At 40.4% G+C, this 12,916-nt stretch overlaps 1 protein-coding gene across 1 annotated transcript in view; it reads left to right on the plus strand.

Moving 5' to 3' along the window:
* The window catches only part of cdc42se2 (CDC42 small effector 2), an 88,609-nt gene extending 79,029 nt beyond the window's left edge, over positions 1-9,580 (plus strand). The window contains exons 5-6 of the mRNA XM_065240640.2: positions 1,393-1,510; positions 9,470-9,580. Of these exons, the coding sequence (XP_065096712.1) occupies positions 1,393-1,494 (102 nt within the window). The 3' untranslated portion in view covers positions 1,495-1,510; positions 9,470-9,580. The remainder of the gene's footprint in view (positions 1-1,392; positions 1,511-9,469) is intronic.
* The last annotated feature ends 3,336 nt before the right edge of the window (positions 9,581-12,916 follow it).

The following is a 12,916-nucleotide window of genomic DNA, read 5'->3' on the forward strand; positions in this document are numbered from 1 at the left end:
CAAAAGTGTAAGCGCGGAAAAACTGAGGTCAGATGCATGCAGTTCATACTTATTTAGTGTAAATATGAAGTTTCAGTTTTACAAGACATGAATTACACTTACGATTAACAGTAGTATGTTGCAAAACTTGTTTTCTTACGCTTGCAACTTTATTTATACCTTTACAAAACTGTTTTTGCACATGCAAATTTATTTAACACTTGCAATGTTAAGTACATTCTTACAAATTTTATCCTGCGCATGCAAATCTTTTAGGCGCTAAATTACCTTCATACTTTTTTTGCTGTGCAGGGATAACCGTAAGGCAAATTCTGGCATGTTTGGTATTGTTGGACTCGGCAACTATTCTGGACTCCTGAAAATCAAGTCCCGTAAAAAACATGTCAATCAAAGCCAAAGTTATAGGCATGTAAAACATTCGTATGACCACTAGGTGGCTCTGCAACGAAACTGGGCATGCACCCTCAGATCCTGACTGGCATCACAACTACAAAGTGTTGTGCCAATAGGCCTAAGTCTGGCGAAGATACAGACTAAAACATACAGAGAAGATACAGAGTTTTTTTGCACTCTATGTAAATTCATTGACGCGCTATACAACAACGGATTGGTTTATCGAAATTCTTTTATTAACTTTTTGCCATGAGTGTCTCTAGATGCTACATACTGATTTTCGTGGCAATCGGGCAAAAACTCTAGGACGAGCTCGCAAAAGTTGGTTTTATGAATAATTCAAAATGGCAGACGAAATTTCATGACAACACATGTTCTAATCGAATCGTCTTAAACTTATGAATCACAGGAAACAAGAATTTCATTTCTAGGACTTACGGATCAGAAGTTATAAGCAAAAACGTAAGTGCAACTTTGGACTGTTGGTGGCGCTAGCGGGTTTGAGATAGAGACTCCAAATTTATGTACGGTTCTATTGGCTGCCATAGACAGCAATGCCGGAGGAATAATAAAAAAAGAAAACTAACAGATACAATATGGGTCTTCGCCCATTCTGGGCTTGACCACAAATAAAGTACAACAAACTATAAGTAACAATAAAAAGCAATGTGGTCATATAGTTAGAGAGTAAGGCTTGTAACCCAAAGGTTGCTGGTTTGATTCTCTTTGATTCTGCTGGTGTTTTAACTACTGGGTTAAAAGCAGAGGTCACATTTCAAGTATGGGTTACCATACTTGACAATCATGCCACCATAAGAAAAAACTCTGTAAAGTATTACAATTTAAATCAACTGACATTTAAAATTATTTTTCCATAACTTGTACTGGGGACAAAACTGTAGCAATGTCCAAAATATATATTGTATATACAGACATTTGTTTTATTAATTGATTTCAAGGTTTGTTACACTGATGTTGTTTAATTTGAAACTTGTGCAGGTGAACTCAATTCAAAACCAAATGCAGTCAAAGGGAGGATATGGAGATGAGGTCACACCTGTCAACATGCAGATACAGCTGGTGGATACAAAAGCAGGATAGTATATCCTTATCAGGGGTAAGTTAAATGTTCTTCACCCCTGGACTGTCTATGGACTGCAATAACAGAAAAGCTATTGTATTTAGCCATATGCTAATTTTAAAAGGTAGAGTTCATTTTAAGAATACTGTAGGGGGAATACTGTGGCCTTTTTGTGTGGAGTTTGCGTTTTCTCCCTGTGTCAATGTAAGTTTACTCCAGGTATTCTGGTTTCCTCCCACAGGCCAAAACATGCAAGTTAGGTGAATTGGCAAAATAGGTGAAGATACCAAATTTTATGGATTAACTTGTGTGGATCAACTTGTGTATGGATTAACCAGTTTTCGCCATGAATATAGCTATAATGTGAAATAGCGTGAAGAATAAATAAAAGATATAAAGTAGGTAAATTTTAATAAACATACACCTAGTGTATACCTTGCGTGTACACATGTGGCCGGCAAAATTATTTTTCTGTGCACAGCATTCAGTTTGGCAATTATAAGCTACACTATGCTATAATTTATAACTTGTCAAACGTGACTAAATGAAGTCATGTCTTGATTTTCTAAGAGTGCTTGTTTTATTTACTGTTGGTACTAGGTTACCAATACTACCGTCTAGGGTTGAAACGATTCATCGATTTACTCGATTGCAAAAATTCTGCCTCGAAGCCTCGTTAAATTCCTATGACGCGCACTATACACGCAGGGATCTGATTCACACAGAACGTTGTTCAATGTTCAGGGAGCACACCATAGTGCGTGATACATTTTTAATTTAGCTGGCGCGTTGGCGAAGATAAACGGGAGATAATTTTTTTTTAAATAAAAGCCAAAATGCTTGAGCATTTTACAGCCACATCATTTTCGTTATGCATTATTTGTTTTGGTTGTTTACAAACACACACAACAAATTATAATCGATTAATCGATCGATTAAGTGCTAGATAAATCGATTACGAAAATAATCGACAGCTGCAGCCCTACTACCGTCATTAGTTCAAAAACTTGATGGAAACGCACCTAATTCACATTTGTTTGTTTTTCTTTTTTAAAAATAGTCGTTTCACATTTCGATGGAAACCCAGCTTCTGAATGGAAACATTGCTTTATTCGCAAATGTTTTATTCCAATTGTGCGCATATGTTACATTTGCAACTTTTGATGGAAGCATAGCTACAAGTGTGATGTATTTTGCTCTTTTCTATTTATTTAATTCAATAACAGTCAAATCAGTGCAAAGAGTGCAAAACAGATACAAAGCATTGTTGTACAATTCAGAATGTGATGTCCTCATGATGTTATGAGCAGTGTTGGGGAAAGTTACTTTTAAAAGTAATGCATTACAATATTAAGTTACTCCCCCAAAAAGTAACTAATTGGGTTACTTAGTTAACTCTTCCAGTACTTCTCTCTCTGTCTTTCATCTGTGTTCAGTCTCTTTTTTTCCACTCCACGCCAATTACTACAAAATAGACACAGGTGTTAATCATTTGCATTTAACCCACTCACTCACCGCTTGTCTCCCAACCCTCTCTCTTGCTGCAGACCTCGCTAAACCACACACCCCTCGTCACATACCTCCACCGCCCGACTCAGGCCGGGAAGTCATCTGGCTTGCAGCCCCCCGCCACTATTTCTGGAGAGGAAGTCGGCCAAGCCATCTGTACACCCGGCCTGTGGACCACCTGGAGCTTAAAGAGTTGTAAAGCTAGAAACCAATGTTCTCTTCGAGAGCTTACGACTGTTGTACAGCACCGGCCGTTCCTCTATCTCTTGGGACAGTACTGCTCCCAGCCCCCTTTCCGACGTGTCAGAAAAAATAAGTGATAGAGAAATTAGGAGAGTGTAAGAGCGGTCCGCCACACAGAGCCACCTTTACTTTGGTAAAAGCCTGCTGGCACAGCTCCATCCACTAAACCGGATCTGGTGCTTTCTTTTTAGTGAGATCAGTCAGGGAGCTGGTGACATCCGAATAATTAGGCACAAACCATCTACAATATCCCGCCAGCTCAAAGAACTGTCTCACCGCCTTTTTGGTCTTAGGTCTCGGACAGGTCGCAATCGCAGCTGTATTATACATTTGTGGATGCACCGGCCCCTGACCCAAGTGGAAACCCAGATACTGAATCTCTACACGCCCAATCGCACACTTCTTCGGGTTGGCTGTGAGCCTGGCCCTTCTCAGCATTCTCAGGACGGCCCTGAGATGTCCCATATGCCACTGCAAGTCATTGCTATAAATGATGATGTCATCTAGGTAGGCATATGCACCATGGGGACGTATGCGATACATGAGATGCTGAAAAGTGTCCGGTGCCCCAAACAAACCAAACGAAAAGGTGACAAATTGGTGTAATCCGAACGGCATGGTAAAGGCTGTTTTTTCCTTGGATACTGGAGATAAGGGGATCTGCCAGTATCCTTTCTTTAAATCCAGTGTCGAATAAAAACAAGCCGCGCCCATCAATCAATTCGTGGCATTGGATACGCGTCAAATTTCGACACAGCATTCACCTTACACACTGCTCTCTCCCACCTGGAAAATAAGAACACCTATGTGAGAATGGTGTTCGTGGACTACAGCTCAGCATTTAACACCATAGTGCCTGCCACACTTGTTGCGAAGCTCCAGACTCTGGAACTAAACACATCTCTGTGCAGCTGGATCCTGGTCTTCCTAACAGGCAGAAGTCAGGTGGTCAGAATGGACAACAACACTTCATCCCCGCTGACCCTCAGCACTGGTGCTCCTCAGGGCTGTGTCCTCAGCCCGCTCCTGTACTCCCTGTACACTCATGACTGCACAGCCACACACAGCTCCAACGTCATCATCAAATTCGCTGATGACACAACGGTGATAGGCCTGATCACTGACAACGATGAGACAGCCTACAGAGAGGAGGTGAGCACCCTGACAAAATGGTGTCAGGAGAACCATCTCTCACTCAACATCGACAAGACCAAGGAGCTGGTGGTGGATTTCAGGAGACAGAGCATAGAACACAAACCCATCACCATTGACAAGACACCTGTGGAACGGGTAAGCAGCTTTAAGTTTCTCGGCGTTAACATCAGCGAAGATCTCACCTGGTCTACACACACTGATGCAGTGCTGAAGAAGGCACACCAACGCCTCTTCTTCCTGAGATGGCTGAGGAAGTTTGGAATGAGCCCCAGCATCCTCAGATCATTCTACAAATGCACTATTGAGAGCATCCTGACGGGCTGCATCACTGCCTGGTTTGGAAACAGCACCGCTGGCAACCGCAAAGCTCTGAAAAGGGTCGTGCGAACTGCCAGCCACATTGTTGGAGGTGAGCTTCCCTCCCTCCAGGACATCTACACCAGGCGGTGTATAAGTAAATCATATTGCCTGCTAAATGTGCATGTTGCACATTTTTTACCTGTTTTCTGTTTGGTTATATGTTAACTAATTCTGCAATTTCTGGAACACGCTCCCAAGAATTTCACTCACCAAGGCACATGTGCTATGATGATGTGACAAAAAAGTGATTTGATTTGATTTGACCTTGCGAAAATCCATACAGAACTGGACAGAGCCGTCCGTCTTAGGAACAAAAATTATCGGGCTTGCCCAATCTTTGTGGACTCTTCCCCAATGTCAAGCATCACCTCTAATTCAGCCTGCACAACTCTTTTCTTGTGCTCAGGTAAACAATATGGCCGGCTACGTATAACTACCCCCCCGGCTCAGTCTAGATATGGTGCTGAATAAGATCTGTGCGACCCGAGATTGAGATTTGCGAGATTCATCCTCCCCGCTCACTGCTGTCGCCAGCGACACTGACTCCACCTCATTTGTGACTGCACACAAAGAGTTGTTGTTATTGTGAATGTACACAATTTAAAGAAGACCCTTCACAGTTTCAAATAATGTCAAACCCGTAAGTGTATGGTTATTAATGATGGAGTATTTTAAGTTGATTCGGCTATGATAAGGAGAACACACGTCAAAACGCGGTGCCGCGTTTTTGGATCCCAGGGAGTTAATGCCCAGTAATTCGTATAGCTCACGGAGGGTGCATGACATAAAAGCCATGCCTTGGTCAGTGAGGATCTCTTTCGGGACTCCCACTCAGGAGATTAAATGAAACAGAGCGTACGCTACACTTTTTGCAGATATGGTGCGGAGCGCTACTGCTTCAGGTTATCGAGTTCATATTCCAGTATTACTAATGCAAACCGATCCCCATGCTGATCGTTCTAAAAGCCCGATGAGGTCCATGCCAATTCTTTAGAAGGGGACCTGCATTAATGGTAAAGGGTGCAATGGCGCCTTTGAAGAGGCCGGCGGGTTTACCAGCTGCTATTCACGACAAGACGTGCACCACCTGCGCACGTTCTAGTGAATGCCCGGCCAAAAAAAAAAACGGGCCATGAGACGATTTAGTGTTGCTGTAACCCCTAAATGACAGCCATCGGATTTTAATGAGCCGTCTGGAAAAGCATTTCCCGACGATTTTTAGGAACCAAAAGTTCGTCTTATCCTCCTTTGTCTGAGCATCTCAGGTCACTCAATACAACTGGTCTTTAATAATAGCAAAATACGGGTGAGAGAGCGGGCGATTCAGCTGGAGAGGTTGACTATCGATATATTGGACCTGATCAAAGGTACTTTTCAGTGATTCATCCTGGGACTGTTCCAGAGGAAAATCATAGCGTTCCGAGAAGTTTAGCCTCTCAGCTTCACCTCGTTCTTCTGAAACAAACTCCAGTGATATGGGATCAGCCTCGCCTACCTGCACGAGCACTCCCTCATCCTAAATAATAAATACTAGCTGTCATTAATGGGTATGTGACTATATCCCCCATGTGTTCAGTCTCTTTTTATCATCACCACGCCAATTACTACAAAATAGACACAGGTGTTAATCATTTGCATTTAACCGATTCACTTACCACTTATCTCCCAACTCTCTCTCCTGCTGCAGACCTCGCTAAACCACACCCCGCCATGGGTACTGCCCCTTCCAGTGCCCTGCGTAAGTCTGCTGTGCTCTTGCTATATAGTAGCCAGGACAAGGCATATGCAGAGAAGGTCAGTCACGGCTGTTCCTGCCTAACCCAACTAATGGCACTTAAATAACACCGAGAAGGGGAAGGCTGTGGAAGCTACACCCTCCTAAGGAGGTCCTTCAGTGGAATTAACAATATTGAATAACCACATAGGATTTTACTGCATATCAAAGTCTCTGGGGTGGTTTCAAATAGACTACACCATCCAGAGGGCTCTGCCAAGGAAAAAAGTGAGGCCTCAAGGGCTATACACACATGGGATTCCGAGGGTTGTTACATATCAATGCCAGGTCTAGCATAGGCTTTCAAGAATTTAATAATAAAACACTGGCCCTGTGGAACTGTCACTAACGACCAAACATAATGGTGGCGCAAGCCGGCACTTGAACCGGGCCTCTCCATACTTTTACCCACTTGATGCGGAGGCTATAGAACCTGGTGAATGTGTTAGGTGTTGCCCAGCCCACAACTCTACTAATGTCCATTAACAAGGTGTCGCACACTAGCACCCAGGAGGAGGAAACACTTCTGGTCGAGTGTGCTTGCAACCTGAGTAGGCACAGCATGCCCTGAGCTTGGCATACCAGGGCGATAACGTCCACTATTCAGTGAGACATCCTCTGCTTGGAGACAGCTTTTCCCTTCTGCTGGCCTCCATAACAGACAAAGAGCTGTTCTTAGGTCCAGAGGGTTTGCGTTCGGTCCATGTATATCTGCAGAGCGAGAACAGGACAAAGCAAAGCCACCTCCAGTGGCAGTGCTTGCAGGTTTACCACCTGATCCTCAAAGGGAGTGGTAGGAACCTTGGACACGTAGCCATCCAGAGGTCTTAGAATCACATAAGAGTCAGCAGGCCTGAACTTGAGGCACGAATCACTGACCAAAAAAGCATGGAGGTCCCACACCCTCTTTATCAAAGCCAGTGCAGCCAGGAGCAAAGCCTTTACTTTATTGTAACCAAGAAAGGTGGTGGAGTGGGTTACCTCTGCACACTCTGAACAAGACACTTCACAAGATGCTGTTTGAAAAGTTTATGCAGAAGTGTCCATCCCCACGAATGGTTTGCAGCCATTGACCCGAAGGACGCGTACTTTATGTCTTGTTGTATCCCAGCTCAGGTTGCTCCATATGAGACTGCTTCAACACTGGCTGCACGGCCAAGTCCCGAGATAGATGTGGCGATGCAGCATTTACTGTGTGCATGTCACATTGGTTTGCCATAGAACCTTTACTCCATGGTCGAACCCCTAGTTTCTTCAGGCCAGTGTGCTCTTAGAACAGGTGTCAAGGCATACCTTTGTATTCACAGATGCTTTGACCACAAGCCGGCGGGCCACGTACAACGGCATGCAGTTTCCGGGGTCTAGATGGGTCCCCTAGCTGCCTTGGCACATCAATTGCCTTGAGTTGTTGGCGGTGTGTCTTGCACTGACCCACCTAAAGCGCTGTTACAGGGCAAAGACGTGCTAGTCTGCCCAGACACAGATACTGCAATCATGGCATACATCTACCAGCAAGGTGGTCTACTCTACCGTCGCATGTCGCAACTCACCTGCCGTCTCCTTCTGTGGAATTAGAAGTATCTGAGGTTGCTTCGAGCCATTCACATCCTAGGCACCGTAAATCACACAGCTGACGAGCTCTCGACTCCACCCCGGACGGTCCAGCTGATTTGGAGATGGTTTGAGCAGGGAAGCCCCCATCGCCACTTCAAGATAGTCAGCTTTCCGCAGTGGGAGCGAAACTCACACACAAAAGCCGACTTGGAATGCCGAGACAACAATGTGACCATCCCCAGGCCAAATACCTATTGCATATGTAAGGGGGGAAATGTGTGGCCATCTGGTGGCCCAATGGCAGAAATCAACAGCATGGTGAAGGATTCTAGCACATTCACTCTTTTCCGGCGCTTGCAGATGACGTTTTGGCGTTACATAATTTAAGTATATTTATCTGACTCCAAAAACGATAAAGAACTCGTTTATAATACAAATCAGATTGATTATTACTTTTTAACAGCTACAGAATTTGGATGGATGTTTGTTTATTCTGATTTAGCTCTGGTATTAGACTCGTATATTTGGTTCTCATAGTTGCACATGATCCTAGTACGCGTCTTATAATTAATAAACTGGTCAACAGTCATAAGCGAATTAGTGTTGGTCGCTGCCAGAAGTTGGACTAAATGCTTAAACATACTTTATTTAGTCCCCTTACAGGTGACACTTAATTATTACAATAATTATTTCTAACCAAAGGTAATGATTAGAATGATATTGAAATAATCAGAGGTTGAGGCTGATCCTATTTAGAGTGATCGGAAATGTTACTCTAAACAGAATTACATATTGTTAGAGTTGTTTTCCCGGGCCTTAATGGAAATAATAACTAGACATGGCAACACGATGTGTCCTCTCACAACTCTATGTCAAACCCCTCAGAAACATCTTAATTTCACACCAAAGACACTAAACAATTTAGCAAACTTTCAAAGTTTCATATTTATGAATTATGCAGACACTCAAAATAAAGGTAGTTTTAACAACTGTTTAAAGTATGAAAGTTTACAGAGGTCTATATCCCTGCGACCTTATAGTTGGCTATGGCCATGTACACAGAACGGCTAACCTAAAACATCCTTCTGTGCTCCTGTATATGATTATATATATATATATATCTTCAGTGTAATCTTCAGTGGAGCAAAAAGAAAAAGAGTCCTGCAACAGGAGGTATGAAGACAGCATTTAAAAACAGAAGAACTGTGGCAAGTTCTCTAAGAAGCTAGTATCAACTTCCAGTTAATTTCCAGTACAATTTAGTTTTGTTTATGGTACTTTATGTAAAGTTATTTTACTTGCAAAAATGTCATGACACTAACTTTTTTATCTGTCACTATTTATTTTTGTATACTGGTCTTTTTCCCTTTGATACTAATCTCAGTTTTTTTCCCCTTTAGGTGCTGTAATTTGTTGTGTCTGCTCACTTGTACCTCTGCAAGATATTGCTATGAGCCTGTAGTGGCGACTTTCCAACTCATTCTTATGCAGCAAACACAGGGACAGTTGTGTACACAGTTAAGAGGTTGCCATCAGGACCACGCAGTGCTTCAATGTTTTGTCCAGTTTTGCTCCATAACACACACTTGCATGCCCTTCGAAGCCCTCCAGCATAGAAACGCAAAGTGTGTCTCCACTTTGTTTAGATGCTCTATATTGTGCACATTTATCTGGAACGAGTATGGACAATTATTTTGGTTTATTCATTTTTGTTTCCTCCTTTTCCATGAAAAGACTGCTTTGTAATAAACGTTTTATAATTAGAGTCAACAACAATGTTTGTATAAGAGGTGGCCAGATACAGTCATGTGGTGCCAAACTGCTCAGTGCAATGAAATTATAAAAGTACTTTGTTTTAACACAAACAGGGTAAAACAAGGGAAGCAAACTGGAACAATGTAATCTTGAAGATTATATTGTTCCAGTTTGCTTCCCTTGTTTTATTCTGTTTGTTTGGTAATATATTCTATTAATAGAATATTAAATGTGATCTCATTACTACTTATAGGTATTCGTATATGAAGTGTTGCTTTAGCACACCATACATACATTTACTTACATTTTTATAGCAACTAAAATATACAGTACAATATCAACATAGTGACAGCATCTAAAACACTTTTTATACAAGCTGAATTTTAAAATTTAAATTATGCAATACATTTAGTGCAAGTTTTTATATAACAGCACAGTAAAATCACTAGTGTTAAATGTACACTGCTGGTGTTTAAATGGGTACTACCAAGTCTGGTGGTACTCATATTAACACCAGCAGTGTATAGCATTTTTTATTGGCTTTTCTCAGATGTAATTTCAGAGGAATACAGATTAGTACAACTTTTTGCCTACAATAATGTCTATGAATGATCTTTATTTGGGGTGTTTTCTCAGCAAATTTTTTAAATATATGCAATTAATTTGATTATTTAATTTGTCATGTCATGCAATTAACTTATTAAATATTAAATTATGAATTAGCAGCTGTAATTTGTAAATCTCTACATTTTTGCATTTTGTCATTATATCTACAAAGTGCAATAATGTGTACACTTAATGTATACCTATGAAGAAAATTAGATCACCTTGGTATAATAAATGATGTTGAAATGCATGAGTGACATTTCATCCACTGCTCTGCTGTCTTCTCTTTTATGTCTGTAACTTGATTTAAAGAGACAAACTATAGATGCTGTACGGATATTATTGTAAAAACAGTGAATTTAGTTGTTTTGTTCATGTAGCTACAAATGTAGATGTTTTTTTTGTAAATAAAATTACAAAATTTGTTAAATTTCCCTGTTAATTGAAATATTCTGCCGGCCGAGATTACATGGAGAGCTTCTTTCTTTCAAGGCTCAAACAGCACAACCTATTTGCAATAATGTGCTACATCGGTTTAACACGGTGACTTGCGGGGTGCATGTTGTGATCCAGTTTCTGTAAGTTAAGGGGACAACATCTATCAGATTTTTATTGTTAATTTGTGGATTATAATAAGAACAAACAATGGAAATGTAATGGTACTGTGACCCTTAAGTTATCTGGGACCATTGTACCTTTTCCCTATAACTTGTTCAAATCAAATAGGGTTTTTTAACATTAAGACACAGTTACACTTTCCACATCAACTTGATTCATCTTAAAGCTTAAACTGACTAGGTTATAAATTAAAGGGATAGTTTGGCAAAAAACGATATTAAACCCATGATTTACTCACCCCCAAGCAGTCCGAGTTGCATATGTCCATCGTTTTTCAGACAAACACATTTTCGGATATTTTAGAAAATATTTTAGATCTTTCAGTTGATTAAATGTAATGTTACGGGGTCCACCCATAGTCCACGACCTTCAAGTCCAAAAAAAAGTGCGTCCATCCTTCACAAATTAAATCCAAACGGCTCCAGGATGATAAACAAAGGTCTTCTGAGGGCAATCCGCGCGGTGTTGTTGTAGAAATATCCATATGTAAAACTTTATTAACGAAAATAAATACCTCGGTAGCGCCGCCATCTTATGCGCGTCCACATTCAGGAGAGAGTTTTAGCGTAGTGTACGCACTTTTCTTAGTGACGTATGACAAATTCGGAGGGCGGAGGCACAGAGCAGCAGCAGAGTAGCCTCCGTAGGCTGCGTAAGCTCTCATCCTGAATGCGGACGCGATAATAAACATATTTTTGTATTAATAGAGACTATTCATTTAATAACTCAACAGCACTGAAGAAACATATTGTAAGCATATTCATTTAAAACAAATAAAACTCTGTCTGACGGTGGTGACACTAATTTGATGGTGGTGACGTTGGCCTCATTATTCCAAAATGTATACCAATGGCTTCTTGCTTAAACTTTATGTAAATATTTGGTCCAAAAAATAACAATCCTGAGCACTGTGATGAACAAATATCAAATCATAACTTCCTAAAATACATAAAACCTGACAGAAAAGACAGAAAACCTGACGGTGGTGACAAAAACCTAATATAGATTAAAAAAAAATAGATGAGTTGTTCACATTAGCCATCTTGTTTCCCCTCTGTTGCTAGCTACTTCAAACCTCTTCTTAAAAATGATACATTTATTTCATAATCTAATCTAATATTTTTTTACAAAGATGACGGTGTTGACATGTTATGGTTGTCACAGTAGCAGTGTCAAAAAATATGAACTATGAAATATGAAAATATGAAATATGAAGAGAAAATAGCAAAGATATAGGAGCTTGAGTGATCTTGAAGTATGCAGTAGAGCTGAAGGTTTGAAAATGGGGTCCTCAGGAATGCAGTTGACCCTGTAGTTGTCTGATTTTATTGCTTTTTATAAATATCTGACAGTGATGACGAATATGTGGGACACATTTTGAGCAATCACAAAATAATAGTAAATATTGTTCAAAACTCACTGTTTGTATTTTTTAATACATGTTAAAATGTACTCTTTCATGTGGTAAATATATTATTCAATTCAATTATTACTTTTGGCTTTTTTAATCAAGTTGAAATGATTATCTCTTAACCGAAGACAGCTGATTTTGTAGGCAATGTGCCAGCATATAATCATTAAATTAATAAAAAATAAAAAGAAACTATAAAAGAACCTTACATATGTGCAAAGGACCCCCTGATTATAACACTGATTCTTTTTCTTCAAGAATTAGCACTTTTCTTAGTGGGACATGTTTTTTCCAAAGTTTCAAGAATCAGTGTTTAGTGATGTCTCTTCTACAAGGTATTTTTTTAGATACATTATATTTATAGTCATGTATCATTTTATATAAATTAAAAATTCATAACCGAAAATAAATATATTTTTTTATTTAACGTACAAGTAATGTACTATATACACTTTAT

This window comes from Paramisgurnus dabryanus, chromosome 10 (genome assembly GCF_030506205.2).
Source record: "Paramisgurnus dabryanus chromosome 10, PD_genome_1.1, whole genome shotgun sequence".
Classification (NCBI taxonomy): domain Eukaryota; kingdom Metazoa; phylum Chordata; class Actinopteri; order Cypriniformes; family Cobitidae; genus Paramisgurnus; species Paramisgurnus dabryanus.